At 44.7% G+C, this 26,973-nt stretch overlaps 8 protein-coding genes across 8 annotated transcripts; 3 read left to right on the top strand and 5 right to left on the bottom strand.

Moving 5' to 3' along the window:
* Positions 1 to 1,791: 1,791 nt before the first annotated feature.
* AOL_s00080g341 (uncharacterized protein) lies at positions 1,792 to 3,000 on the top strand (the record flags this gene model as incomplete). Its single annotated transcript, XM_011124716.1, has 1 exon — positions 1,792 to 3,000. One exon carries the CDS (start codon positions 1,792 to 1,794, stop codon positions 2,998 to 3,000), a length of 1,209 nt encoding a protein of 402 aa, XP_011123018.1.
* Positions 3,001 to 4,574: 1,574 nt separating this feature from the next.
* On the bottom strand, positions 4,575 to 4,895 carry AOL_s00080g340 (uncharacterized protein; the record flags this gene model as incomplete). The annotated part of the gene is made up of 1 exon (XM_011124715.1): positions 4,575 to 4,895. The coding sequence occupies one exon, from the start codon at positions 4,893 to 4,895 to the stop codon at positions 4,575 to 4,577; it is 321 nt and encodes a 106-aa protein (XP_011123017.1).
* A 2,246-nt stretch (positions 4,896 to 7,141) lies between these two features.
* AOL_s00080g339 (uncharacterized protein) lies at positions 7,142 to 8,296 on the bottom strand (the record flags this gene model as incomplete). The annotated part of the gene is made up of 3 exons (XM_011124714.1): positions 7,142 to 7,774; positions 7,885 to 8,107; positions 8,166 to 8,296. The coding sequence occupies 3 exons, from the start codon at positions 8,294 to 8,296 to the stop codon at positions 7,142 to 7,144; spliced, it is 987 nt and encodes a 328-aa protein (XP_011123016.1).
* A 24-nt stretch (positions 8,297 to 8,320) lies between these two features.
* Positions 8,321 to 9,061, bottom strand: AOL_s00080g338 (uncharacterized protein; the record flags this gene model as incomplete). The annotated part of the gene is made up of 1 exon (XM_011124713.1): positions 8,321 to 9,061. One exon carries the CDS (start codon positions 9,059 to 9,061, stop codon positions 8,321 to 8,323), a length of 741 nt encoding a protein of 246 aa, XP_011123015.1.
* A 1,455-nt stretch (positions 9,062 to 10,516) lies between these two features.
* AOL_s00080g337 (uncharacterized protein) lies at positions 10,517 to 14,099 on the top strand (the record flags this gene model as incomplete). Its single annotated transcript, XM_011124712.1, has 5 exons — positions 10,517 to 10,762; positions 10,928 to 11,193; positions 11,256 to 11,872; positions 11,935 to 12,992; positions 13,059 to 14,099. The coding sequence occupies 5 exons, from the start codon at positions 10,517 to 10,519 to the stop codon at positions 14,097 to 14,099; spliced, it is 3,228 nt and encodes a 1,075-aa protein (XP_011123014.1).
* Positions 14,100 to 14,674: 575 nt separating this feature from the next.
* Positions 14,675 to 18,427, bottom strand: AOL_s00080g336 (uncharacterized protein; the record flags this gene model as incomplete). Its single annotated transcript, XM_011124711.1, has 2 exons — positions 14,675 to 18,265; positions 18,395 to 18,427. The coding sequence occupies 2 exons, from the start codon at positions 18,425 to 18,427 to the stop codon at positions 14,675 to 14,677; spliced, it is 3,624 nt and encodes a 1,207-aa protein (XP_011123013.1).
* A 1,349-nt stretch (positions 18,428 to 19,776) lies between these two features.
* On the bottom strand, positions 19,777 to 21,929 carry AOL_s00080g335 (uncharacterized protein; the record flags this gene model as incomplete). Its single annotated transcript, XM_011124710.1, has 2 exons — positions 19,777 to 20,080; positions 20,170 to 21,929. 2 exons carry the CDS (start codon positions 21,927 to 21,929, stop codon positions 19,777 to 19,779), a joined length of 2,064 nt encoding a protein of 687 aa, XP_011123012.1.
* Positions 21,930 to 23,689: 1,760 nt separating this feature from the next.
* On the top strand, positions 23,690 to 26,497 carry AOL_s00080g334 (uncharacterized protein; the record flags this gene model as incomplete). Its single annotated transcript, XM_011124709.1, has 3 exons — positions 23,690 to 24,735; positions 24,806 to 26,213; positions 26,303 to 26,497. 3 exons carry the CDS (start codon positions 23,690 to 23,692, stop codon positions 26,495 to 26,497), a joined length of 2,649 nt encoding a protein of 882 aa, XP_011123011.1.
* Positions 26,498 to 26,973: the final 476 nt, after the last annotated feature.

Below are 26,973 nucleotides of genomic sequence, written 5' to 3'. Positions count from 1 at the left end.
AAAAAAAAAAAAAAAAAAAAAAAAAAGGCATGATATATATTTTAAATTTTCAACCGAGTATCCGAAAAACCCAAGGGCCCAAAAGAGGATTGCGAGGTGTCGAGCAGATTAATTGTTTGTCCTCCACAATCAGTATGGCATGGTTTTGCCTGTTGGAACGTGGGGAAATCTGGATATGACGCATCCATCGCCGGTTCCTGGCTCGTTATTGCATCCATTCACCAATAAGAATCCACCATTCCTATCGTGGGCTATAGTTGTAGCCTTGCAACCTCCCCCATTTTTGGCACGCTGTTCTTGTGATTGGGCCGCCCCGAGTGTTGGGCATCTCCAATGGAAATAGGCCCCCGAATTGGGAGTGGTGTTCCACGTCCACATGGCGGTTGCGGTAGCATAGAAAGTAAAGGTGACGATAGATTTGATTAACATCTTGGAAAAAGAAGAATTGTATAAGAGATGTTAAATTTCAAATTTAAAGGAGTGTTGTTTGTGTCAATATCCACTTTTTTGTATGCGGGCGATATTGCATTGGGAAGAATGAAGATACTGTACGGATGAGGATAGGTTGTATTTATAGACGAAAGTCATAAAATCTTTAGTTAGCATTACTGATAATGTGGTTCCGTGTGGGGGTCTTCGGTGCTTCCTTTTGGGCTTTTTTCTCACAAGAAGTAATTATCAAAGTAACCCTCGTCTATAACAGATACTTTCGACACTTGCTCGTCATCGGCGTGATCCTCGAAACCGAAAGGATCTGCTGACCTTGTTTAGCATCGTACTGGGCTAAGGATTGAGTTTCGCAAAATAAACCCAATTTAATGATATCAACCGTGTAAAAGGCTCAAGTCTCGGAATCTTCACGGAATAAGATGCTTATTTTGTCGGCTTGGCTGAAGTACGAATTAAAAAAACTAGCTCGTGTATCGTTTGTAGAAGGGATTTCTAACGCTGTACATATATCCGGATAGTTGATAAACTGAGTGGCCATGGATCGTGTGGATTTATGTAATGCAGTGCACGGTGTTAACGTCGTGTTGTATTTTCAGCAAGTACAAGGCTCGAATTTCCTATTTCGTCAGATCGTCAGGGTGTTATTGCTGTCTGTTGTACCACCTTTACATTGAACGTTATAATTAACCGAGAACGCTTTTTTAACTTAATTCTTATGATAACAAGTATATTTCCGGCGGAAATGCCGTAATATAATATGATATGGCTTTTGTACTACTTATCGATCCGAATCTCGATCGCGTCGGAGAACGCTAGACCTTGGCAGGTTTGGGAGGCTTCGGTTATTTTTCACATTTGAACAGGTGGAACCCTATTAAGATATCTTAAACGGAACCTATCATGGGGTTTCAGGGTTTTCAGGGTCTAATTCGCTTCTGTGAATAATATCAACAAATTAAATTGGAAGTTCGTCGCGCAGAGACTCAAACGTCCGAACCGTGGAACAGTATTCATAAAAAATGTTACCCAAAACCATGGGACGCTAAATATCACCCCAGGAAGGGCTATAATAGACAATAGCGGCAAACCTGGCCATTATAGGTTGGTTGGTTGGTTGGTTGTAACACCGCGCTTATTTTATATCGAGCGATATAAACTACTAGTATGATTCAGTCATCTAGGTATAAATAATCCCGATTTCCACAGGATCGATATATTTTAATGTCCTTATTGCATTGTCATCATCGGCTGCCTCAGCTCTCGAGAAGCAGATGTTAACAAGCCTAACACTCTTTACACGACACTCGTTTTTCATCTAAACCATTACATTCCTTTTACAAAATGCCGTCCAACTCTATCCTCCTAGCTGCCACCGCCATCTTGGCGGTCATTCCTACCGCTCTAGCAACTGGAGCAAACGTTGGACTCTTTACCCATTTCCATTGTGAAAAGGCCAGCGTTCAGCAAGGAATCGAGAGATGCGGGGGCGGAGTTGGGAACGCCCACTGCGCTTTCGTTGTACAGTCGAGCGCCGGACCATATGTCTTGTGCAATGCCTGTCAATTTACACCACAGCAAACAGCTGGGTGCTGGCCAACATACTTTACCTTCCCAAAGCCGGCGCCACCACCACCACCACCACCACCACCACCACCACCACCACCACCGCCACCGCCACCACCACCTCCAGTAGTAAAGACCGTGACAATAACGAGAACTGCAACTGGCGCTGCTGCTATTACCGTCTATAGGACGGTTCTGGTTGGCACATTAACTAAGACTATCCTCAAAGGGGTTTATCCACTCCAAACAAAAACGGTCCAGCGGTTTGAGTACGTTTATGTTACTCCTAAGGGAGAAGACGTCACAACAATCAGAACTCGAACTGTGCAGGTCCAGAAGACTAAGACAGTAACGGCAACGGTAACTGGCAAAGCGGCCCTTACTATCCGCAGGACGGTTTTTGTTGGCCCTCAACCTACGACGACCATAATTAAAACTTACCCATACGAAACAATAACGCTTTCGAAGACCATCTACGTCGTAGCCTATCCTACCAAACAGGAGCCCGTAACAGTTTCAACTCGGGTTCCCCAAAATAACGCAGCCAGTACGGTTACGAAGACTGTTAAAGACGGCAATAACGTTAAAACGGTCTATGTTGTGTATATTGGTGGACGTCCTGTCAAGACGGAGATACCTACCACGACAGTTTACAAAACTATCGGAGGCGGTGGTAAAAATATTCAGATTATCTATATTGTGAAGGATGGTGTTACGAAGACCATTACGAAGACACTTGACCCTAACGTCATGATTAAGACGATAACGAAAAGTGGAAAAGTTGTTACTACCGTTACCACCGTTACCGCTACACGACCGGCTCCAAGCGATGAGCCTGAGGAGTCTGAGGAACCTGAGGAAGGGGACCCTGATGTGTCTGGGAAGCCTAAGGACGAGGAGCCTGAGGAGCCTAAGGACGAGGAGCCTGAGGAACCTGAGGAGCCTAAGGACGAGGAGCCTGAGGAGTCTGATAATATGTACGACTGAGGAGTCTGATAATAAGTACGAGAGTTGAATACAGCGATGATGGCGAATGAGTATTTTAGATTATGATTCTGCATGCCGAAATTTCGAGCGTTCCGAATGTATGCAAACTGACTATGCAAACCGACTGAAGCACAAGATCCCCAACTTGCCGAACGAACTGAGATTTAAATATACACACTTTTGCTAGATCTATAGATCTATAAACTCTTACGAATCTTTCTAACTCTCAAAATAGGTCTAAAGAAAGAGAAGAAACAACATGAGATAAATGTCAAAACCTCAAACGTGGGATTGGCAATAGGAGTTTACGACGGAATGATTCGAACGAAAATTATGTATTGAATACTTTGTATTTATGAGTTTTTTATTAGTTTGAATTTTGGATTTTCATTTTCTATAGTGATTATTCAGCCTCGAAACTAGAACAGCCGAGCAAAGTGATTATGATAAAGCTCCAAAACCGTAAAATACTACTGTCTATGCATCCCTCAGTCTCGTAACGTTAACCAAACTGTGTGCATCCCTTACAATTAATACTAGTATTACAAATTATAATACATATTTTTATTCGTACGCATGTAAAGTTGTTGCAATTGCGAATATACAATTTTTTTTAAAAAAATTAAAAGTTTGAATTCTATTCTATTCTATTCTATTCTAAAGGTCACCTCAGAGCTGCAGAACAGCACAAGTAGATTATATACCAGCGGATCGTCCAGGCTGTAAGCTAGCTTATAGACTAACCAACAACTAGGCTAATATGTACGAGATATATTTGTATGCATGGGTTGTACATTTGCATACAATCCTTCCCGGTTTGGCCCGCCATAATTATTTTTACGAACACGCCGAAGAGGTTAACTTGTTACATATACTCATTTTACGACCCGTTCTCTATTGCCACGAATTTTTGATATAAGTATGGATCATATATGAGTCTATCACAATTATATCAGCTGACTATAGGATTACAAAGGGGCTTCATTGCTAGTACTAGTTGATAATTACGAGCAAAGAAAGCACCAAATTTCTTTTTTTTTTTCGCAAGCGAGCCGCCGACATCGAGACAGCGGTGTTATATTGTTTGGAACTATATACAAAAAGATGAAAAAAATTCACAAAAAGTAAATCACAAAATATGAACATCAGAATAAACGGCAACTCCTGCTCGGATAAAGGATGTAGGAAGTCAAATTCCAAGTATACCAAGTAACTTCGGCTGCAGAACTCAAGCCCTTTATCGCCAACATATAACTTTAGCTAGGAGCTCTGAGAATACATTGTCACGGAAGATACTTATGTGGAAGCCTCCAAGCTACAATTGCCATGATAGAATTGAATAAAATAAAACTTTCTGAAATCCAAAATTTTTGAAAGAACTTGAATAAAATAATATACTACCGGAGTGCGGGATAGTATTGGGTGGGTTGTGTGTCCATGTCTTGAAAATTTGAAGATTGGCTGATATCGAGAAACACAAATTGTCTAGTATATCGCTGTACCGAATTAATTCTCGCCTTTGGGGGGATGCCATTCGTTTATAGTAACTTTTTGCATTCCCATGCCCCTTAGATCTAAGCCCTTGGGGTTGGGACACCAGTTGGTGGTGGGCCGCTGAAGGATGGGCGGTCAGTTGGAGGAGCACCAGATCCGGATGGGCGAGGTGGACGAACGGTGCCACTTGGTGGGGCTGGAGGAACGAAGGTACCAGTTGGTGGAGCTGGGGGAGCACCAGTGCCACTTGGTGGCGGTGGAGGAGCGTGGGTGCCACTTGGGGGAAGGAACGTTCCGGATGGGATACCGCTCGGGACACCAGATGGACGTCCGCTAAATTGAGGAGCAGCGGCGACGGTCAAGGCCGTGGCGAGGACAGCGAAGATAGCAGTAAGTTGCATTTTGAAAGTTTGAAATGTAGAAGTTTCTTAGTTGGATAAGAAGAAGAAGAAAAGAGATAGTCAATTGCTTGAATTGATAACTAGAATTGAATGAAGTCTTTGAATTTGAAGAAGCTGATACTGTTTGATGCTTTGAACTGATAATTGAGACTTTCGGATGCGAGAAACGGCCATATTTATAGACAGAATCCATTTGATTCACCTGAAATCATCTTAGACCAAATCATAAACGAAATCGTATATACAATACTGATGCAATCGTAATTGGAGGAACCTTCGAGTATCACGTCTTCCGCTTGACCGAATCGATATCTTTCCCTGGATGATCTTCGCGTCTGAAATTTCCACAAATCACATTCTGTTCGCTCCTTAGAATCCAATGGTAGCAGGCAATCAGCATGTAGTATGGGGCATTGATGTCCGGAATGGCGTTTGATTCCCGGAGAGCGTTATACTTTCTCTCAATGTCGCGATGCGAATTAGACATGCATAAGATGATGATGATGGTCGGATCAAGTTTCAAAATCTCCGACCAGTAAGGGTCACGGAGTTTTCCGTAACTATTATAATATATTAGGGCGAGTATTAAAATGGGGTAAATAAGACAAGGACTTCACGGGAGGAACTGCATTTTGACACTCAATTGGGCAGGGTTAACAGTTATGGATCGAAGTTCGAGGCTAAGAACATATAAGCCTGGTTTTAAAACTCCGGTTCCACATCCGAAGCCAAGCTTGCAAAACAAGTATACGCAAGGATAGGGGCTGTAGTCTTGGTGCCTTGACGCCTTCTCTCCAAAAGCTTTGATTTTTTTTTATCGATAATCGATGCATATAGCTGTATGAAGGATGGAAGGTCGTCAGTGGAGACATATCTGATCAGAGTGGTTAGTTCAACGAGCGTTTGAACCCGGACCACACCTGTTTCAGCTTAAGCTTTCTTGCCCTGCGAAAGTACGTAAGCCTTCAGTATCTCAGCAGTCCCACTTAGGAAAATGTTCCTGACTCGTAATTAAAAGCTCCCATGTGTGCCTCTTCGGCGTACCTACTCCACTTGCTCCGGCTTGTCGGAAGATAGAGGTCCTGTCGCAGAGATAAACTTTCTGGCGCTGAAGAGAATAGGCGGAAACGAATTCCTGGAATTCAAAAAAACCACAGCTTTTATTTTCCCTAAATGATCAATTGATAGCAAAATATCAGATAAAACAGGTCTGGGATTGCTGCACATGCAAAATGGAACCGAGCGTTTGAACCGGGTCCCTTGTAGGATTAAGGTTAAATACTCCGGGAATTGGCCTCGATTTGAGGTTGTAGCCTCCCGTCCTCGCTCCCAACAGCGAACCGCATCAATTCCGCTAAATTGGATTTGACATGATATCCCCTGGCAGGCATACGCAAGCTCGTCGTTGTTGTAGTTGTGGTAAAACTGCTGCCAAGAAACTTATATTAAGGCTGTGCCGGGGTAGTTGAGAAGATGCCATTCAGTCATCCTGTGACGTCTCAATCTCAGTTATTGGCGGTTAGGATATTTTATTCCTTTTCGAAAGCGCGCTGATATTCCTGTTAACCCGTTCATAATAGGGTTATGCGAATATAATACCATTGTACATTGTTTTCTAATAGTCATCGCATTTCTCGCAGGTGTTGGGCTATACATGAATAGCAAACTCGCAAATTCGGTTTAGGAATTTTAAACCGAAAATCTGGGAAGCTATTTGTGTTCATACTAGAATACGAGGACATGTAAAGCTTCTTGAGTTTCTATAACGGTCCCACATCACTTGGTCCCAGAGAGAGTGGGTCTTCTTTGTATGGCTCTGTCTCGATGTAGCTTCAATAAATCGGCTCCAGCAACGAGACAAGTTCTAGCATTCTGTCTGAAGAAACCGGTCTAAATATAAATATATTCAGGCCAAAATTACAATGGATTCAGGATTCGTAGACCTAACGGTGGGGTATTGACTCAAATATCTAGGTTGGCTCAAGTCACCGTGGGCTGGCGCACGATCTCCAGCTTATTGTTATTGATGTCGAACTAATAAACGGCCAAGAATAGCCAGCCGAAACTTTTCCTCGTACACACATATATATATCTGGATCAATTCTACGCGGCCGCTGATTGATATTATAATCTTAGTGGGTCTAACCCGCCCACCGCATTAGCGCTCGGCTTGTATGACCAAAGTTGACAATAAAGATTCAACTCGAGGGGAGAGCTTGAAAATATCACAAGGTTCACGCGGATCCTCAGTGTTTGCCTCCGCAACTGCTTGCATCGCTGTCTGATTCCGTCTCGAGCTCACTGAGTTCACTGGAGTCAGAATCTGAAATATCCTTGGTCGCTTTGCCTCCCTTCTTCGCCGCCGTTGTCGTCTTCTTCGGGGTTTTCTTTTTTGTCTTATCGTCTTTCAACTTGTCTTTTGCTGCCTTCTTCTCGACCTTCTCCTTTTTCTTTGCCTCTTTCTCCTCCTTCTCCACTTCTTTCTTCTCAAGTTTATCCAGGACTACCTTCCTCTCCGCAGCACCTTTATCCGCATACTCCTTTTCCAGCGCCAGGAATGTCGGATCGTCGGCTTCAAGCCCGACCAAGCTTTCTAAAAGCTTGATCTCTTTCGCCCAGACGCTTACGTCGTCGCCCGCCAATGGTGTTTCTAAGACCATAGGCAGATCATGGAATTCCTTCGTGTTCATGACGTTCCTGAACGCCGATAGACCAAGGAAACCTAGACCGATATTCTGGTGCAAGTCTCGATGCGAATTGAAGGGGGCTTTCGAGTCATTCAAATGCAGAGCTGACAGGTATTTGAAACCGATCACCTCATCGAATTCTTTCATGACCGCACCGTATGCCTCCGGAGAACGGAGATCATAGCCGGCTGACTGTTTTTTGTGACGGAATCATTAGCACGCCACTACTAGATCGTTCGGGAAAGGCATACATTTTTTGCGTGATGAATCTGACGGGCGAGCTAGAGGGGATTCCAACTTACGAAACTGTGGCAAGTGTCGATACACACGCCGACTCGGGATTTATCCTCTACAAGGGCGATGATGTCGCGAAGGTCCTCGAACTTGCAACCTATTACATTTCCTTGTCCCGCCATAGTTTCGAGAACTGTTTTGACAAAACTTGTTTCTTTATGGGCTCTATTCAGGGCATTCGCAATTCGTTCGATTGCCTCATCCCGGGGTTCACCAAGTGATGAGCCTGGACTATTTCAGGTTCGAATTAGAGGGAAATATAGAAAGAATGGGTCCATTCGAGTCTTACTGAAAGTTGAAGAGACCAATGTCAAGCAGTTCAGCCCGTTTCAAGTCGTCGATGAAACTTGTGTAGGCCTTCGTTGCCTTTTCTTTATCCTTTTGGGCCAGGTTCACCAGATATGAACCATGAGGTAGCATATGTCTTGACTTGCCTCTCGTCAGCTACTGGATAGAATAACCAACGTAATGGATTGGAGGAACAGACTTTCTCGAATCATAATTCTGAGCTTTTGTAAATTTCTTGAAGGCTGTTATATTCGCCGGCTTGTACGGAGGACTCTCCCACTTCCTCTGAGATTTCAAAAACAATGCGAAGGCATTTGCGCCTATCCTGGTAGCATTTGTGATCGAGTTTTCCACGCCAGCAGCGCTACTAACGTGAGCACCAATTTTGAATGCAAATTTTAACGTACGATCTGCTAATGGCATTTTCTCCGCCTCTTTCTCTTCCTTCGTTTTCCGCTGTCGCTTGGGCGTATCCTTCACAGCCTTCACTGGCGTCTTCACTGTCTTCGTAGTTTTGACGTTGACAGTATCGACTTTCGCCTTTTCCCCAGACTTTTTAGCCTTCGTAGTTGACAAAACGACTTCCTCTTCCTCTTCTTCGACTTCAAAGTCCAGATCCTCAAGTTTTCCAATAATTGTATTCCTCCGGGCCTTTTTAGTTCTCACGACCGTTTCACCGGCACTCTCATCGTCATCCGTATTAGCAGCTGCCCGTCTCTTAGCCGTCGAAGCAATCGCTGCACCTCTGGGTTTTCGCACACGAGAATCTTGCAACAAAGATTGTGTTGCCGGTTGGGAGATGTTCCCAAAGTCTGGGTCACCGTCTGAACCCTGGGAAAAGCCTGAATTGTCGTCGTCTGAAGGCGTAGATAGTACCTTTCTGTTTCTTTTAGCCATTGACGAAAACAAATAAAAAGACCTGGGGCCCGTAGGAAGCCTTTTTGAGCGAGAATTATAGCAGTTATTTGCTGGGAAGGCCAAATTTCGGTCTGAAGTTTTCTTCGTTCTACGCGTTCAAGACTTCAGGGTAGTAGTGATTAAGGAGCTTGAGCTGGACCAACCGTGTCGAACCGAACCCAATTCGGGTTCCAAATGCAACGCCACTTCTTCAATCTGCAACCTTCAGCTTCAACCTCAAGCCACTGGTGGCGATATCGTTCCAGACCGGCTAACCACTACTGCTCCACAAACAACATCATGCATCATGCACCGGCTAGAAAAACCGAGGCCAAGCCTTACAAGATTGAGGATCTTGCGACATGAAGCTTGGGCTTTCTAACTTCCCGAAGTCCAAGACCCACGTTATCGAGAGTAGAGACCTCAATGGCTCACAGTTAAATCCAAGAACATCGAAGACTTTTCTGATAGCTGCCAAACTCCGTCGTCCGACAAACCCCATCCGTGCGAAGCTATCAAACTAAGTTCCTTCCGCATGGACACCTGCCGGGTTTCGTCACACGCAAACGACCAACCATCGCCAAGAACCTTGGCCAGCAGGCCTTATTTGGGCAACTCGACTGTCTTCAAGATGCGAGACCTGGATATCAGCTATTCCTAGACAACGATCGGGATGCCGGATACAAGATGGTTAGCAATTCGAGGGATTGAGGCAAATCTTACTTTCACAATCGTACGATATTGAATCTGATGCGATCCCCGCTTCGAATCCGAGGATTCGCTGATTCAATTCGAAGGCAAGCCAGTGTAACGAGAACATTGATATTGACGTCTTCTGCCAGCGAATTGTCAGAAAACACATTTTGACCAGCAGGCTACGCAGCTTCAACGTCAATCGAATAGATCATAGCCCAAAAACTGCCTTTTATTGGATATCTGCCGGAAATCCCGATTTACACCCCCAATCTGAGGTACTCATGGTTCTCGCCAATGCAACGACAAATGCCAAGCTCTTCCCACCACTCTCGCCAAGATCTTGTCGTGCAATTCCGTGCATCCTCGATTGCGGAAACGACCTGTGATGGAGTGAAAAAAATATGCGAAAATCGTGGGGAGCTCTCACTAAACTCGATATGTCGAAAGCCTGTTGCTAGGGGTTCGTTTTCCTCCCGCCTAGAAGGTCTGGGTACAATCTGGTAGACGGGTAGAAAAAGTCTTAGCGTTTTTTTTTTGACGGTTGACGGAAGCCTAGCTTCTGTAGCTCACTGCGTGCATATGCAAAGATATATAAGGCCCTTCGTTGGTCGCACACGTTGGAAGAAGGGCAGTTTACTTCATTGAACTAACACTTTAGCTCACGTACATACCTTACTTCGAATACCAGCTATCCAACAGTAGTAGTAATTATAATCGAACCAACGAATTGATTACTGCATATATATACTTCAGCTAGCTATGGAAAAGAAACCCAAAGCAAACGGGATTCCGCCGGGACAATCCAACGATTTACTTTCCCGTCCCGCGCATGCTTTGACTTATCACCAAGTGATCAAGGAAACCAATGCGAACACCCAGGATGGACTCACGTCTCAAGAAGCCACCGAACGTTTGGGACAATACGGTCCCAACCAATTAGATGACGGTCCGGGTGTCCAACCCATCAAGATTCTGATCGGACAAGTCGCGAACGCAATGACTCTAGTTAGTTGAACTACATTTTTCATTATCCATACATATCTACACCTGGATATTCTACGTATACTTTTTATATCATAAGATGTATTTTGTAATACCATATTGTTTAACCACCCTCCCATCTACAAAATAACCAGACACGCTGATCTATCGATTTTTAAAAACTTACAGGTCCTCATTCTTGCTATGGCCGTCAGTCTTGGTATAGAATCATGGATCGAAGGTGGCGTAGTCGCCGCCGTTATCATCCTCAACATCGTCGTTGGGTTCATGCAAGAGTTTCAAGCAGAGAAGACTATGGATTCTCTCAGATCACTTAGCTCCCCAACTGCTAGCACCGTTCGTGACGGGAAGATCCTTACCGTCCCTACTGCTGAAGTCGTACCCGGAGACATGGTTGAATTGAAAACTGGCGATACTATCCCTGCCGATGTCCGGTATGTTTATACACACCCCATGATTAAATATGTCAAGAACAATAGCTAACAGCAATACATAGTCTAATCGAATCCGTAAATTTTGAAACCGATGAAGCTCTTCTCACTGGTGAATCTCTCCCCGTCCGTAAGGACGCCGAAGCCACTTTCCCAGATGACACCGGCCCAGGAGACCGTCTAAACGTCGCCTACAGCTCCTCAACGGTCACAAAGGGTCGCGCCCGCGGAATCGTCTTTGCAACAGGAATGTCTACTGAAATCGGCTCCATCGCCGCCGCTCTTCGAAAACGCGAATCTCGCGTTCGTCCTGTTAAGCGTAAGCCCGATGGAACCGCAAAGCCACATAGATACGCACAAGCATGGACACTCACTGTATCTGATGCCATCGGAAGGTTTTTGGGAGTCAACGTTGGAACGCCTCTACAAAAGAAACTGTCAAAACTAGCAATCTTGCTATTCGGAATTGCGATTGTCTGTGCGCTTATCGTGTTCGGAGCGAATAAGTTTAGATCGGATAGGGAGGTTATTATATACGCAGTTGCTACGGGATTGTCTATGATTCCGGCTTCTCTTATTGTGGTATTAACTATTACTATGGCCGCTGGGACGAAGAGAATGGTGGAGAGAAATGTGATCGTTCGCAATTTGAAATCTCTTGAGGCGCTTGGAGCCGTCACTGGTATGTACAAGATCGATCAATAATATCCTTGAAGGTAATGTTAATTAACATATAAAATCCAGATATCTGCTCGGACAAAACCGGTACCTTGACGCAAGGCAAGATGGTCGCCAAAAAGGCCTGGATTCCCTCTAAAGGAACCTATTCTGTCAACGTTTCATCAGAACCCTTTAACCCAGAAGCCGGAAACGTAACCTTCGATGCCGGAGAACCTCGTAATAAAAACGCAATCTCCAAAGAAAACCTTGAAACCAAATCCCTCCTCTCCAAACCTGAAAATGCATCACTAGAAAGCTTCTTAAACGTAGCCTCACTCGCAAATCTAGCGATAGTCCAAAAGAGCGGTACCGGCGAATGGAGCGCCCGAGGAGATCCAACCGAAATCGCAATCCAAGTCTTCGCCTCAAGATTCGACCATAACCGTCTAAAACTCACAACGGGGGATACACCGACATGGAAGCAACTTGCAGAATTCCCATTCGACTCCGACGTAAAAAAGATGTCCGTAATCTTCCACAATAGCGTACAAAACAAAAACTTCGTCTTCACAAAGGGTGCCGTCGAAAGAATCATCGACTCCTGTTCGACTATAACTCTACAAGATGGCCGCGACCCAACCGAACTCTCAGAACTGATCAAAAATGATATCCTCGCAAACATGGAATCTCTCGCAGCACTAGGACTTCGAGTACTAGCCCTGGCCTCCAAAGAATACACCCACGAGATCTCAAAAACCGACGCCGAAATCGACCGTTCAACAGTCGAATGTAACCTCCACTTCTGCGGTTTAATCGGTTTATACGACCCACCTCGTCCAGAATCAGCCTCATCAGTCCGCCAATGTCACAGAGCAGGTATAAACGTCCACATGCTTACTGGGGATCATCCCGAAACCGCCAAAGCCATCGCAGCAGAAGTAGGAATCATACCCGCCAGAATGCAACAATTTAGTAAAGATGTCGCGGATTCTATGGTCATGACAGCCAGTACTTTTGATAAACTCACGGATGAGGAGATCGACCAACTCCCAGTACTCCCTCTTGTCATCGCTCGTTGCGCGCCAGATACAAAAGTTAGAATGATCGAGGCTCTACACCGACGTAAGAAGTTTGTAGCAATGGTAAGCAATCCAGCCCCAAACCTATACCCAATATGTACATAATAATACCCACTAACACTAAAAAAGACCGGCGACGGCGTCAACGACTCCCCCTCCCTCAAACGCGCAGACGTCGGCATAGCAATGGGACAAACCGGTTCCGACGTCGCAAAGGATGCCTCAGACATCGTCCTAACAGACGATAACTTCGCCTCAATCCTCAACGCCGTAGAAGAAGGTCGTCGCATGTTCGACAACATCCAAAAGTTCATTCTCCACCTTCTAGCCGAAAACATCGCACAAGCCTGTACCCTCCTTATCGGTCTAGCATTCAAAGACAGAACTGGAATTTCAGTATTCCCGCTTGCACCTGTTGAAATCATGTGGGTTATTATGATTACCAGTGGAATGCCAGATATGGGATTGGGATTTGAAGTCGCTACACCGGATATTCTTAAACGTCCACCACAAAGTCTAAAGGATGGAGTGTTTACATGGGAAGTTCTGCTAGACATGGTAGTATACGGTCTCTGGGTCGCAACGTTATGCCTTTCCTCCTTCGTCCTCGTTCTATATGGTTTCGGAAACGGGGATTTGGGCGATAATTGCAATAACCAATATTCCGAACAATGTGACACTGTATTCCGCGCCAGAGCTACTTGCTTCGCATGCCTAACCTGGTTCGCATTATTTCTAGCCTGGGAGATGGTCGATATGCGAAGAAGTTTCTTTAGAATGCAACCGGGCTCGACGAGGTATTTCACACAATGGGCCATCGACGTCTGGAGGAACAAATTCCTATTCTGGGCGATCATCGCCGGATTCGTTACCATCTTCCCAACACTCTATATCCCAGTTATCAACCACAAAGTCTTCAAACATGAGGGGATAACATGGGAATGGGGTATCGTTATGGTCGCCGCCGTTTTGTTCTTCTTGGGCATCGAATCCTGGAAATGGGCGAAGAGGGTATACTTCAGACGTACCGCGAAGAAGAAGGGTGTTACTAGGGGAGATACTTTGGAGGATCTTGAAAATAGGGTCTTTGGATCGTATCTTAGTAGCCGAGCGGTCACTGAAGAATGCAAAGTGTATGACGACAAGGTATCTAGCACTGAAGCTGAATGACGACGAAGGGCCGGGAAGGCCCGAGTGGGGACGGGGATGAGTTTGGTGGAGGAGGGGGGTAAGGAGTGGGATGGAGAGTTGAGGGAAGATGAGGTGGAGGTAATAATTTGAGTATGTGGAGCATTCAACATGCGTATTGGAGCTGATATTTCATTCGATCATATATAACCACAGCAGGTAAGTATTTTAACTGCATTGGGATCATAACACAGTTGAGGAGTCCAGCGACGAGACAAGATCATAATGGTAATATCAACCCCCAAAATTTAAAAACTAAGGAGCGTCTTATACTTCTATTCACTCGTTTAACTTCAAGGCCGGGTATCCAAAAGATGGTACCCAGTCTTAATTTATTACAGCTTTTCTATTTGGAAATAATTTTATGATAAACTATATGATAGCATAGAATACGATAGATAATATCACCGAAATGCACATTCATAGAGTCTTACATTCGTTCAATCCATTGGGTATTATATTGGTAAAGGCAACATCGTAAAGCTAGTCCCTGATAAGCTCTTCACAATACTACATACATAACCTCATAGAGGCTGTATCTATACGTGGTTATTATGCTACTTCTTTCCCTTCTTCCCACCACCCGACTTCCCACCGCCCTTCCCGCCCTTACCCTTATCTTCCGCCACCCCCGGCATCATAATCTTGACCTTGCCCACCGGAACTCCTTGTACCAACTCTGCTTCCTTCCAAGCTCTAATCAACTCCTTCTCCCTCCTCGCCTTCTCCGCAACTTCACTAATCTGCCCTCCTTGATCACTTCCGGCTTTAGGTGGAAATGGTTTCTTCTTCTTATCCACAACCTCCTTCCCCCACCTCTCTACAACTTCTCTGATAGCCTTTCCTTTCTTCTGCGTCCCTGGTTGTAGTTTAACCTTCCACTCAAATCTCTGCAGCGCAGACCAAGGTGCACAGATGGGGATCGCATCAACAACCCTATCCATATCCGCCAACTTCACTTCCCCAACAACCCTCCTCAAATCCACCATCTTCAAAGCATTCCCTTCATCCAATTCTTCTTCAAAATCCAAGTATTTCTCTTTTGTTAGGGCCCTAGCCTCTTCATCCGCCAAAACCTGACTTCTCATCTTTTCAACCTGTAGTTTCAATCGGAGTTGTTTTTCCTCCATTTCTCTGATTTTGTCCGCTTTCTTATCCTTCTCGTTTTCGAGAGCTTCGGCGGCGGCTTCGGTTTCCTTCTTTGCGTTTCCGAGTAATTTGAGAGCTAGTTCTCGATCTTCGTCATCTTGGTCTCCGTATTTTTCTGCAATCTTCTTAGCTTTTCCTTTCTTCCCACGAACTTGTTGTTGTGCAGTCTTTGATGATAGATTCCTAGGTGCGGCGGGTGCCTTCTGCATTTGTTTCCTTCCAACGGGGGGTCTACTTCCGTTTGGTGTCGCTAGTGCTGATGCAGGAAGACTTAATCCCTTCGCTTTAGCTTTCTTTATATCCCTTTTCTCTTTGGCGCTGAGATGGCGACCCCCTGTAATCGTAGAAGTTACGGAGGGGGTCGGAGAGGATGCTGCGGTTCGGTCGATGAGCGAGGGGTGTTCATTGCGGCCGTTTGGCAATGCGTCGAGGGTATCGGATTCTTCGTCTTGTTCTTCTTGCGAACGGGTGTTTTCTTCGAGAGATGGGTCTTCGAGTTTTGTATCTGGGAATTCATCGTCATCGTCGTCGCTTTCTTCATCCGCTGGAGGATTCTTTACACTGGAACTTGCTTCCGCTTCCGCTTCTTCTTCCTCGGATTCTAGTTTGGTGTCTGGGAACTCTTCATCATCGTCTGAATCCTCTTTTTGCTCAACTTTCTCTTCTTCAGAATTAGAAACTTCGGGTAAATTTGTTCTCTCCTCTTCCAGAATATCTTCATCTTCACCACCCTCCCCATCAGCAAGTAGCCACCCGACTGCAAAACCCATCACCAACATAGCAGGCGGCAACCACTTCTTTTCTCCCTTAACCACAAATTCACCGGTGCCTAGCACAATTCCACCAGCTCCAATCTTCCCAACCTGTTCATACCCCGCCCACCACGCCGAAATCACCATCTTCTTCTCCCAAGCATCACTAGACGCTACCGCCAAACTGCCTGCCTGACTCAACGTCCCCGGTGGAATCGGAGAGTTCACGTCTTCAACTTTATTCTTAACCACAACATGACAACTACCCGGTACCTCAGCATGGACCCAGACATCACCCTTTTTGAAATACTTTTTATAAAGCATATCGGCCTGTGTAGGGTCTTTAGCACCAAGTACCAGGTAACCCTCAGAACTTCTAAACCAATAAAACTTTTCCCACCATCCTTGTCGTCTAAGGGTTCGTAGTTCCATCTTTTCGGCTTTATAGGCTTGTTTGAGATCCTTTTGGATTTTCTTCTCCGTGGATTTTAAGGCTTTGGCGGAGGATTGTAGTGTTTTTGTTTCCTTTACTGCTGCTGACCGTTTTTGTTCGTAGTAGATTCTTGCATTGGCGTAGCCTGTAAGTGCTAGGTCGATTTCAATATCCAAATGACTTCTCCCTTCCTTCTCCTCACCGTTTCCATCTTCGCTGCCACTTTCATCATCATCGTCGTCGCTATCATCCTCTTCTTCTTCTTCGTAAAGTCTCACTACTACCGTATTCTCCATAAACTTGACGTCCCTTATCATCTCGGCCACTCCATTACCTGCCGATTTTTCTCTTTCAACTAAACTCCTAATCTCGGTCCAATCCATACCTTGCGCGATAAGCCCATTAACAGCATCGATGACCTCCTCGACTCGTTCCACATTTGCTTCAATCGCTTGAGCCTTTCTTACATGAACCTCTTGTGCGGATTTCAAGCTTTCGATCTTGTTTTTATGTTCATTCCTAGCATTTGCAAGGCGTTTTGCCGCTAATGACTTCTTCTCGGCTGTCTTTTGTTCAAGTTTTTGGGATTCGATGGAGGAGAAGAAGGAGTCGACGGTTTTGTTGTATGTGGTGATGGGGATCGTGTGGACATTTGGTTTGTCCTTGAATTGGGTCGGTAGGAAAGGATGGAAATCATCGTAGATGTAGCCTGATGCGTCGGTTTGTGGGGTTATATCCTCGTCCAGTTCGAGCATGGCTTCCAATTCGTCTTCTGCTTCCTTAATACCAGCGTCTCCGAATGCGACCTTCTTCTTTTTGTTTTTCTTCGATTTGGTCCCATTATCTTCGGTGTCGGCCTTTTCGGTTTTTGGTGACGGCTTTTTGGCGATAATCCAGCCGATGACTTCTTTATTCTCGACGATGTCCTTGACCATAGTTTCTGCAAGTTTGAAGCCTTCGGCAACTTTATCGATGATAGCATCGTCGCCCACCACTTCTCCAGCCTTTAAATCGGGATCCACGCCCACGGTTAAAAGACAGTGTTCAATCAAGGTAGAACTGAACTCGGTCATAACCGCGCCCAGAACACGATTTAACCCATCATCCTTCCTTGTCTTCTTCAACTTCTTCTTCTGCCAGTCCTTCAAATCGTCGATTCCCTTCTTTTCTTCATTCTCTCTTTTCTCCAGATGGGATTTTAACGCTTTTTTGATCTGTGCATTTGAAGTGTTGGTGTAAAGTGAACCGAAGGTTGTAGATGCCGATGAGATGGTGTAGGTTTCTCCTCTGGCGATTTTGGGTTGGTTCGGACCTTCCGGGACGATTCGGAGGAGGGTGATGATTTTGAAGGAGGCGTCGGTTAGGATTATGTTTCCTCCGGCGAAGAATTCGAAGAACAGACGGTATCCACCGACGTGAGGGATCCCTTTAATTTCCACCCCTCCTTCCGCCCCTCCTTCTCCTCCTCCTACACCACCACCAGTAGCAGTGGTAGCAGAGGTGGTAGCAGCAGCATTATCACCTACAATGCCGAACTGCAACTCAACAATCCTATCACTTCCAACCTGTCTGATGCCGGTAACCCTCCGGGTCTTCAAGCATTTTCGAAGTTTCTCCACAAACCCACTAGGACTTGCCGCGACATTTCTAGCAAAATTCGTGAGATGGCATCGAAAGCCGGAGTCTACGATTAAGATGTGTTTGGTCTGTGTTGCCGATGAAGTGAATTTGAATTGAAAGGTACGGGAGGAGAGGTCGTGGATATTGGAGAGACGGTGGGAGAGGAGGTGATGGTGGAGTTCATGGGTTATTACCTGTCGTGCTATGTCAGTTTATCAGGTATTTGTGGAGGGGGAACCACTTCTGGGGAAGAAAAAATCTTGGCGTTGGTGGGATAGAGTGCGAAGGTGAATTTGAAAAAAAGCAGTAGGCATTATAAGTACCTGAACGTCGAGCGAAGAGAAACGCTGCTTCATGGTGGCTGTTTACGGTGAAATTTGGCGATTTCGAGAGACTGCTTGAGGCGCTGAATCTTGGAGATGCCTTAGCTCAGTATGTAGTTAACTAGGTAGTTAGCTGTGGGGAGCTGGTGTTTCCTTCAATTTAGGTACTTGTACTTGAAGGGTTGTGGTTGGATGATGAGAGCGAATGAGTCTTCCAAATGGGATTCCTGAGAACTTAATCACAGAAAGAAAGAGAGAGAGAGAGAGAGAGAGAGAAACACAAGATTTGAATGAACTCCCAACTATCTCTGTCCCTTTATAAATTGAATAAAATAAAATCAAACAAAAAAAGATAAAAATAAACTGGAGATATAGTCATAAATCCAAGACCGACCGATGATGTGATATTTTTCCGTGTGTGGACTCTCTTTTTCTTTAGCGTCTTCTGATGTTTAGGTAATTAGGTAGGTTAGGTACCTATAGGTAGGTCAGTCAGTCAGTCGAACTAGCCTAGGAGCTCAGTCAGTACAGTGGCAAGTGGCATGGCGGGGGATACTGAGAGCTTATAAATATTACCGGACCAAGTGTACCTTGCTTGAATGACCTACATACACACTTATACAAAAGTACCTTCTCAAGTACTACCCAAGAGCTTCCATGCAGGTATGAGTAATAATGATTGTGCTGTGCTGTGCTGTGCTGTGCCTGTTTGGCCGTTATCCTTTAAAGGAGCTAAGCAGGCTGTTTGCATTTGTTTGTCGAGAAAGATCCATTCGGTCGGAATTTCTAACTGGATCCATGGAGGAATTGAATCGATCCAGGAGAAGGATTAGATTCCATACGTGTACACTCGAGGATAGAAGTTCAAGGTAGAATAAAATAACTATGGTATCCGATCTATCTAAGTTATAATCCCATATAAAATACACATTAAACACGAAATGACATGTAGCAGAAGAGCAGATAGAGATTGATATCATGCTTTCCAACGCCCAAAGAACGCCCAGCCTTGCAAAACCCCCCTTCCTTTCCTTGTCCAGTATGCTTTAACCACGCTACCCACTATAATATACCTACTATACTATGCTATACTATAACTGTCACTTTATATATAATCTTACAACCCCTTCTTCTTTCTGTTCCTTCTTCTTCTTTCTGTTCTTTCTCTTTTTTTTCTTCTTTCTTTCTTCCTTCCTTTCTTTCTTTCTTTCTTTCTTTCTTTCTTTCTTTGCTTCTTTTTTTTTTTTGGAATATATACCGGTGTAGTCCACTCCTATCTTGTCCCCCGGTCTATGAAGTGGGAGGTATTAGATATGTGAATGGAGTGGTAGTTCGTCTCAGAGTGAAGGTGAGGTGGGAGTCGGAGTCGGGGTAATAGCCTTTCAAGGCCTCCCACTCTCCAAACTACTCCTATTCAGCGCCAAACTTCGTCTTTCGAATAGCAAACTCCTCCTACCCTCTGCATCATCCGCTTCGGTTGCCAAAACCCCTCTGACAGCCTCTCCTCTCATCTTCTTGATCTTAATATAATTGTATCCGCCAATACTCAATATTGTCACGAGGAGACCCGTAATATTGACCGGTGTTAAAACGTCGTGGAAGATCGTGGCCGATGCTGTGATAGTTACTACTTCTTTGAAGATTCCACAGATCGATAATGTAACGACTGATGTCCGTCTTAGTAGACTATTATATATTACCCCCCAAAATTAGCGTACCATTCTAAAAAAATAATAATTCTGAAAATGCCTGAAAGGGAGGAGAAAAGTACTTACGCAAACTCGCTGGCCGTCATACAAAACGCCACAATTCCAGGCGCGATCAACATGCCAATTCCCGAGAAAATCCCCCATTCTCCAATCAATTCCATCCATCTTCCCCAAAACTTCCCAAGCCCTTCCACAGGCACAGCAATAACTAACAAACTCAAAAACATCACTGGTGCCAAGAAGAAAATACTGCTGAAGGGATTACTCGTCGCCGGGTTCCTCAACAGCAGTAATTGTGTCAAACTCCACCTCAATCCAGATAAAACACTCGCCAGCATAACGAGTATAAACCCTATCAGCACAAATGCCGCCTCATCTGCCACCATCATAATAACTCCGATAGTCATGACCGAAATCACCGAGATCAGCTTGACAGTCGGTTTCTCCAATCGGAAGATAAACGCAAATATCAAAACGAAAGCCAAGGATGAAGATTTACACATAGTGTAAAACGCTAACGAGATGTATTTTAATGACATATTGCCAAGTCCAATATCCAATCCCGTAGCCATACCGCACGGTGCAATCCTCGTAGCATAGAAGATTTTCGTCATGATCGGTTTCTTCGGTCCAGGTTCTTGTGTTTCATTCGCTAAAACTCGGGTATCCTCCACATCTTCATCCGAGTCACTATCATCTCCTGCATTGAGGGGTCGTGATTCCTCGGCACCTGTCCCACGGGTTGGTGATGTGTTCGACGACGACGAAGATGATCGTATTCGCTCTATCTTCTTCTTCTCCTTCGGGTCCACATATCCCGGTCTAAACTGTACGAAGTACCACATCACCAGCGATGACAGCGAAAACTGTACAAGCATATGAAACGATGTAACAAACAGCGGGAACCGGAAATTTAGATGCTTTTCCGAGAACATCCACTTGTTGTAGACTGAAATACACAGCGAGAATATATACCATGATCCGATCAATAGACCGTTTATGGCAAGATTCTTCATGACATTCTTGTCTGCTGCTCGCTTTTCAGCGTCTGTAACCGCTATACCATTGATGATTGTTCCATGGGCGATTTCATCGTCTGTAGCATGGTAATGGTGATGATTGTTGATATTCGTCGGTGACGAAGAAGCGTGGACGTCACGCATCCTGTTACCGTCGGAGCTTAGGCCTCCTAATCCCCTTCTTCGCTGTTTCTTCTTCCGGCGTCGGTCACGAGCGGATTCGGTAAGCCCGGATTCCTCGTCCGAGTCGCCAGACGACAATGTAGAAAGCTCAAGGGAATCCTTGGGTTTTGGGAGTTCCTCCTCCTTGGTTCCGGGTTGATCGGAAGTGGATTGTTGTTGTTGTTGGATGGATTGGGAGACACTACGGGCCCGAGTTGTAGGGCTTACTTTATCGGTCGGAGTGCCAGTTGGAGATGGATTGTTGTTGGTTCCGACGGGAGAGAAGGAAGTAGAAATACTTTGACCACGAGATCGCCGTCTGGTGTTTATATCTGGCTGTGGTCGGGTGGGCATTTCGGACCTGGAAGACGAAGCAGGGGCGGGTGAAGTAGAAGAAGAGGAAGAATAAGGGTCAGGAGGAAGCGATCTTAGAGTGTTAGCAGCAGCATCCGAGGAGTCCTTGGAACCAGAAGTAGCGGCGGTAGAACTTTCTCCCTGAATGCCATCCGATAGCGAGGAATGTTGGTTTTGGTGTGATTGGTTTGATATTGATGCCGTTGAACCACTAGTATCCGTGACAGCAAGAGAACCAGGAGGAGGAGGAAGAAGGGGAACGGAATTCTCGCCCTCCTGAAGCTCCGGCATAGTGGTGGATTAAATATCAAGAGTGAAACTGGTTAGATCTGTTCTTCTTTTGCTCGACTTCTTTTCTTTTGATTTGATTTGTGATTCAAGGAAGCCCGCCCGTGACCCCAGACTAGCACTCGGTATTTTGCGCTGGCGGGTTCATCCGAAGACCATGAGAGGTGAACTGCTGACTGGCAAAAGACAGCAAGCGGGCACACCTTTCGAAAAAATCCAAGAACGAAAGCACGATCCGATTCAGGAGATCGAACTGCTATTGAGTCGCTCACCCCTGCCCGTACGCCTTAGTGCGAGCTTGGCAAGGCCAGGACCAGCCCGCGAGTGTGGGTCAAACAGCCAGGGATAGTGCTGTTTAATATGCGGGGTCGAGCCGAACAGGTCCTGCAAGCTGTCTCTTCAACAGTTGCTTTGAGGATTCGAAGAGGAAATTAAATGGATTCTGTGCATGTGCAGATGTTAAACTGTTAGTGACCGAACGCCACAGACCGCTAAACAGGTCTTTATCGACAAGGTAGCCAGACCATATCAGATGCAGGCTGGACGACCTACCAGATGTATGCTAGCCCGAGGCAGCAATTGGAGAAGGTTGAAGAACAGGAGGGCCTCGTGATGCCGCAATGCAGTCCGAGCCGATGAAGCACATCCGTGTCCACAAGAAACTTCGAAATCAACCGAACGATTTGGTAACACCCGGCTTGTGCTTTCTAAATGTATACTCGATTGATTGATAATGACGATATCAAGAAACCTTCAAAGTCAAAAAAAAGGCCTCAAGCGAGCTCGACGTTGCAGTATTGAGTCTGAGGTTATCGATTTGAGTATATATAGGCCCCCGGTGCTGGTTATGTTTGTTTTGGCTCCCGGAGGACGACCCACCGTTTGATGTCGATAGTGTATATCCCGCTCACTGTGATACATACAAAGCATCCCCAGGCAGGTTGGGTTTGTCGACTCGGACGTTTGGAGACACGAGAGTTTAGTCACGTGATTCTCTTCGGGGATCGATCAACACATGAAGCACCCTAATTACAACATCCCGACACTCTTATATAAGGTAGCTTATATACTACCTTAGCTAGTAAGCTTGCACCTAGCTAGTCAAACCGAATATTAATTATTACTTCGTCAAGATGATTATATACTAATGTTATGTAGTTATGTAACTAGAAGGAGATTATACCAACAATTAAATATATACTTTAGATCCAGCTAGCTAGCAAATTAAGAGGCCATCGATTATATTTTAACAGCCAGGAAATTTAAAAAGCTAACCATATATATACACCACAAAGACTGTATACATGTAAGGTATGCATGATATTTAAATTTGGAAATACTCTTTTATATCGTAGCTTACTCATGTGGTCCTACAAAATTATACAATTGAACCCACCCAGGTACTTGGTAGCAGGTATATACGTATATGTAGCAGGTAGCAGGTAAGTATAATACTAATAATGTGCCAGAATCAGAGCTTAAACGAGTGTTGTTACGTTGCCAGTTCATGAATTAATTCGGTGGGATTTCCTTTGGGGTCCTGACCTCCGTTGCCACTGTCAATGCTATCATAATTATAATACTTTAATTGGTTTCCTCGTGCTATGAATCACCAGATTACAATATATGCAATACTTGTCCCTCAAACCCATCTCCATCAGTCTTCCAGCTACCCAGAAGCCCTCTAGATCTGCCGCCTTCTATAATTCTATTCAGTACTTATACATTATTATCGTGAATATTATCGATATATCTTGTTCTCCATGGATCCAAGACCTTTTACTGAATTTTATGGTCCAGCCGAAAGTTCTTCCAAAAAATATGCTACCACTTCAAAGTTACCCCAAAGGTCACCTTCTAGTGCCGAGACTGCTGGGGAAACCTCTGGGAGAGCCCAAGCGTGTAAATCCCCGGATATAACTAGTTTAATTTATGCTACCGTTAGCCATGAAGGGAAAGATGCTCCTTTCACAATCATCAGCAATACGAAATTCGTCAAAGCCCCTAGTGTCGAAATTAAATATGAACCGGGTGGATCGAACTCTCTAGACTACTTTTTGATCGAGCTTGGCTCTGAAGCGCTAAAAAGTTTTCAAGAAGATGGAGACTATCTCACTTTCACCTTCGACCACCATGCTTTCGTTAACATCCCAGAGCGATTCATCGACTTACCGCATTATAAGATTGTCTTGAACGCAAAGAAAGACCAAAAAATCTCTCTGAGAATTGATACGAAGCGAGAATGCAAAGGGAGTCGAGAGGTACTACGCAACCACGTGGAATTGCTAAGAACTGGTGGTTATACATATGAAATACAAGCTGAGGAGTCCAGCACGCCTACCAACCAGAATATCTATCGAAAACACCACTTTTCATCCCCATTGGAATATTATAATACCCATTTCAATGACCTTGAAGCCGATTTTCGCCAGAAACAAGCGCTGTTAGATGAACTATTTAAAGCAGAAGTCTTCGTTGAATGGGATCTAGTTGAACCAGCTGGCGAAAATATCAAGTGTACTGTGCACTTTCAATACCGAGGGGTTCCTAAGCTAGAAATTTGGGAACCAGAAGATGATCAAGTATTTGAACTTTCGCTACCGCTTCGTACTGGGTGTGGAAAAACACTGAAGTTCAATCTACTATCCGACAAAATCTCCGAATGCCTAGAGAAAGGGATCCTCAGGCTTGTGATTTTGCAAAAGGACACTGACCTCGAAACCATAAAGTTGATCAGTAAATTACGGCAAGAAAGGATCGATAGTGTCTCCGATGCTTCCAGCCAGCGTCGAACGAGCTTCGAATATCGGTAAGCAAGATATCCCATTGGTTCATATTGCCTGGTAAAAAGAGTCTAATCCATATTGTAATTATTACAGGGTCAAAACCGAGCCCAGCAGAAAATATTATGAGGTTCAGAAGCAGGCGTTTAAGGAGTTGATGCAACTCCTTCCAAGACCGGAGCCGCAAATACCTATAAAATTCCACTGGCTTTTCAAAGGGCGAGAAGATATCGCACCTTCAATCCCGCCAAATCAAGAAAATCTAGCGACCCTTAGACGATTTGAGTTAGATTTATTCCAAGAGGAGGCAGCAGCCCGGGTTTTATATGACATGGTTCCGAGTGGTGTTACTCTCATAAATGGGCCCAGCGGGACTGGAAAGAGTAAAACAATACAAGCGGTCGTCTTCACTGCGTATCAGAATCGCGAGAAATTGCCAATTTTGTTTTGCTGTCCATCTGAAATTCTACTACAACAACATCTACGTCGACTGGCCATGACGGGCGTACAGATCATATATCTTACATCTAAAAACCTAGAATCACGCTCCCCCCCCTGCGATGACGGGTTTTCCGAATGTGGAATAGCAGGAAATCGGAAGAGATGGATAAATACCCATCCGACGCATCCACTTTCTGAAAATCTACGGAATATTCTCCCCCCAAACTCCCTGGATCATCAAGACCTAGATCCGTTCGAGGGGGACGAGAGTATTTGGGAAAATGTCGATAACCTAATCTGGAAAGATGCGGATATAGTCTTCTGCACTGTTGACATGGCCCTAGGGAAAAAAATCAATAATACCTTCTCACCAAAATTACTTATTCTTGAAGAAGCCTATGAAGTTACTGAAGGCTTAACTCTAGCATTGATGCTAAGATTCCGGAAATCCCTCAAACTTTGCGCTTTAGTCGGCGGTCCCTTTCAAAACTCCTACCGTTGTCTACAATTTGACCGGCAGAAAGTATCCTCAATGGCTGCTCGATTGGGGAGAAGTGGATGGAACAACTCAAAGCTAAGGTACAACTACAGAGCCGACCTTAAAATCTGCGACTTTCTGCGAGAATATGCCTATAATACTGCAGCTCATATCAACAAGAAAGCAGTCGTGAATAACTATAAGTACCACGTTGAGAGTTCTAAACGTATACTTAACCGTTGCAACCTTGTTACCCCATTGATATCAAAAGTTTGTAAGGTTGAGTCGCCACAAGTCTGGATCAATGTCCTCGGCAGTGAAGAGGCTATTGGGTACGGAACGGTATGCAATATGGTAGAGGTTCAGGTAATACAGAAGCTTGTTAAGACATTGACAACGGCTGAATCTGTCTCACGCCCTGCAATCACCGTTTTGGCACCCTATATTGGACAGGTCGGCAAACTAAGAAAGGCGCTGAGGGATCATACTCTTAAAGGACTGTCAATATCTACTGTTGAGGACTACCAAGGTCAGGAATGCGATGTAGTCATATTTTCCTTAGTCCGAAGCAATTTCTCTTTCAAGGTGAGGCTCAGTCCTGTTGTGTCCTTACATACCTACCGAGATTTTGACCTCACTTACGGTAATACTAATTCCATATTTTCTCTATTTAGATCGGGATGTTGAATTCAAACGGCATGATTGTTTCTGCTCTCTCGCGGGCTCGATACGGAAACATCATCATTGGAAACCATTTTATGATGAGCAATTTGGGAAGCCCGCATGACTACCGGAATCATCATATGAAAAGATTGGTGAATCTTAAGTTGATTCCGGTGGTTGATGAAAGCCAATGCCGCTTTTCTTGAAGATCATTTTTATAGCCTGTTTTCGCGAGAAGCAGTATGTATTCTCTTTAACCGTTACGCATAGTTTAGGTTTCCAATTTCCAGGGCAGAATTAGTCATAGTTACCTGGGTTGAATACTGAGGTCGGAAGCTGAGAGCTAGATCATAAAGCCTTCTGTTTTATTACATGAACAATAATAAAAGTTATAGCTTGTGCTTGGTAGATATCGGGTCTCTAGAGCTCTGAGCTCATTGTTTTAGGAAGTTCGGCTTATGTTCCTTGTTTACTTTAAGTGGAGGAACGTTCGAAGGTGGTAGATATGATTTATTGTTGGAGGAGTCGGTTAACGAGGCAAAGAATGATCTCGTAACAATGTAGTAGCCTCGGTTCTAACGTAAGCAAGTAAAATTAAGCGCCCTATAGCCCATCTACAATGAGTATTTTGGTACTTACTTCCGCTAGTGAGTAGTTTACTCAAAGTTTCCAATCAAAATAG

The sequence above is a fragment of the Orbilia oligospora genome (genome assembly GCF_000225545.1).
Source record: "Orbilia oligospora ATCC 24927 unplaced genomic scaffold scaffold00080, whole genome shotgun sequence".
Classification (NCBI taxonomy): domain Eukaryota; kingdom Fungi; phylum Ascomycota; class Orbiliomycetes; order Orbiliales; family Orbiliaceae; genus Orbilia; species Orbilia oligospora.
Note: the sequence above shows the minus strand (reverse complement) of the source record. Positions and strands in the feature narration are given on the sequence as shown.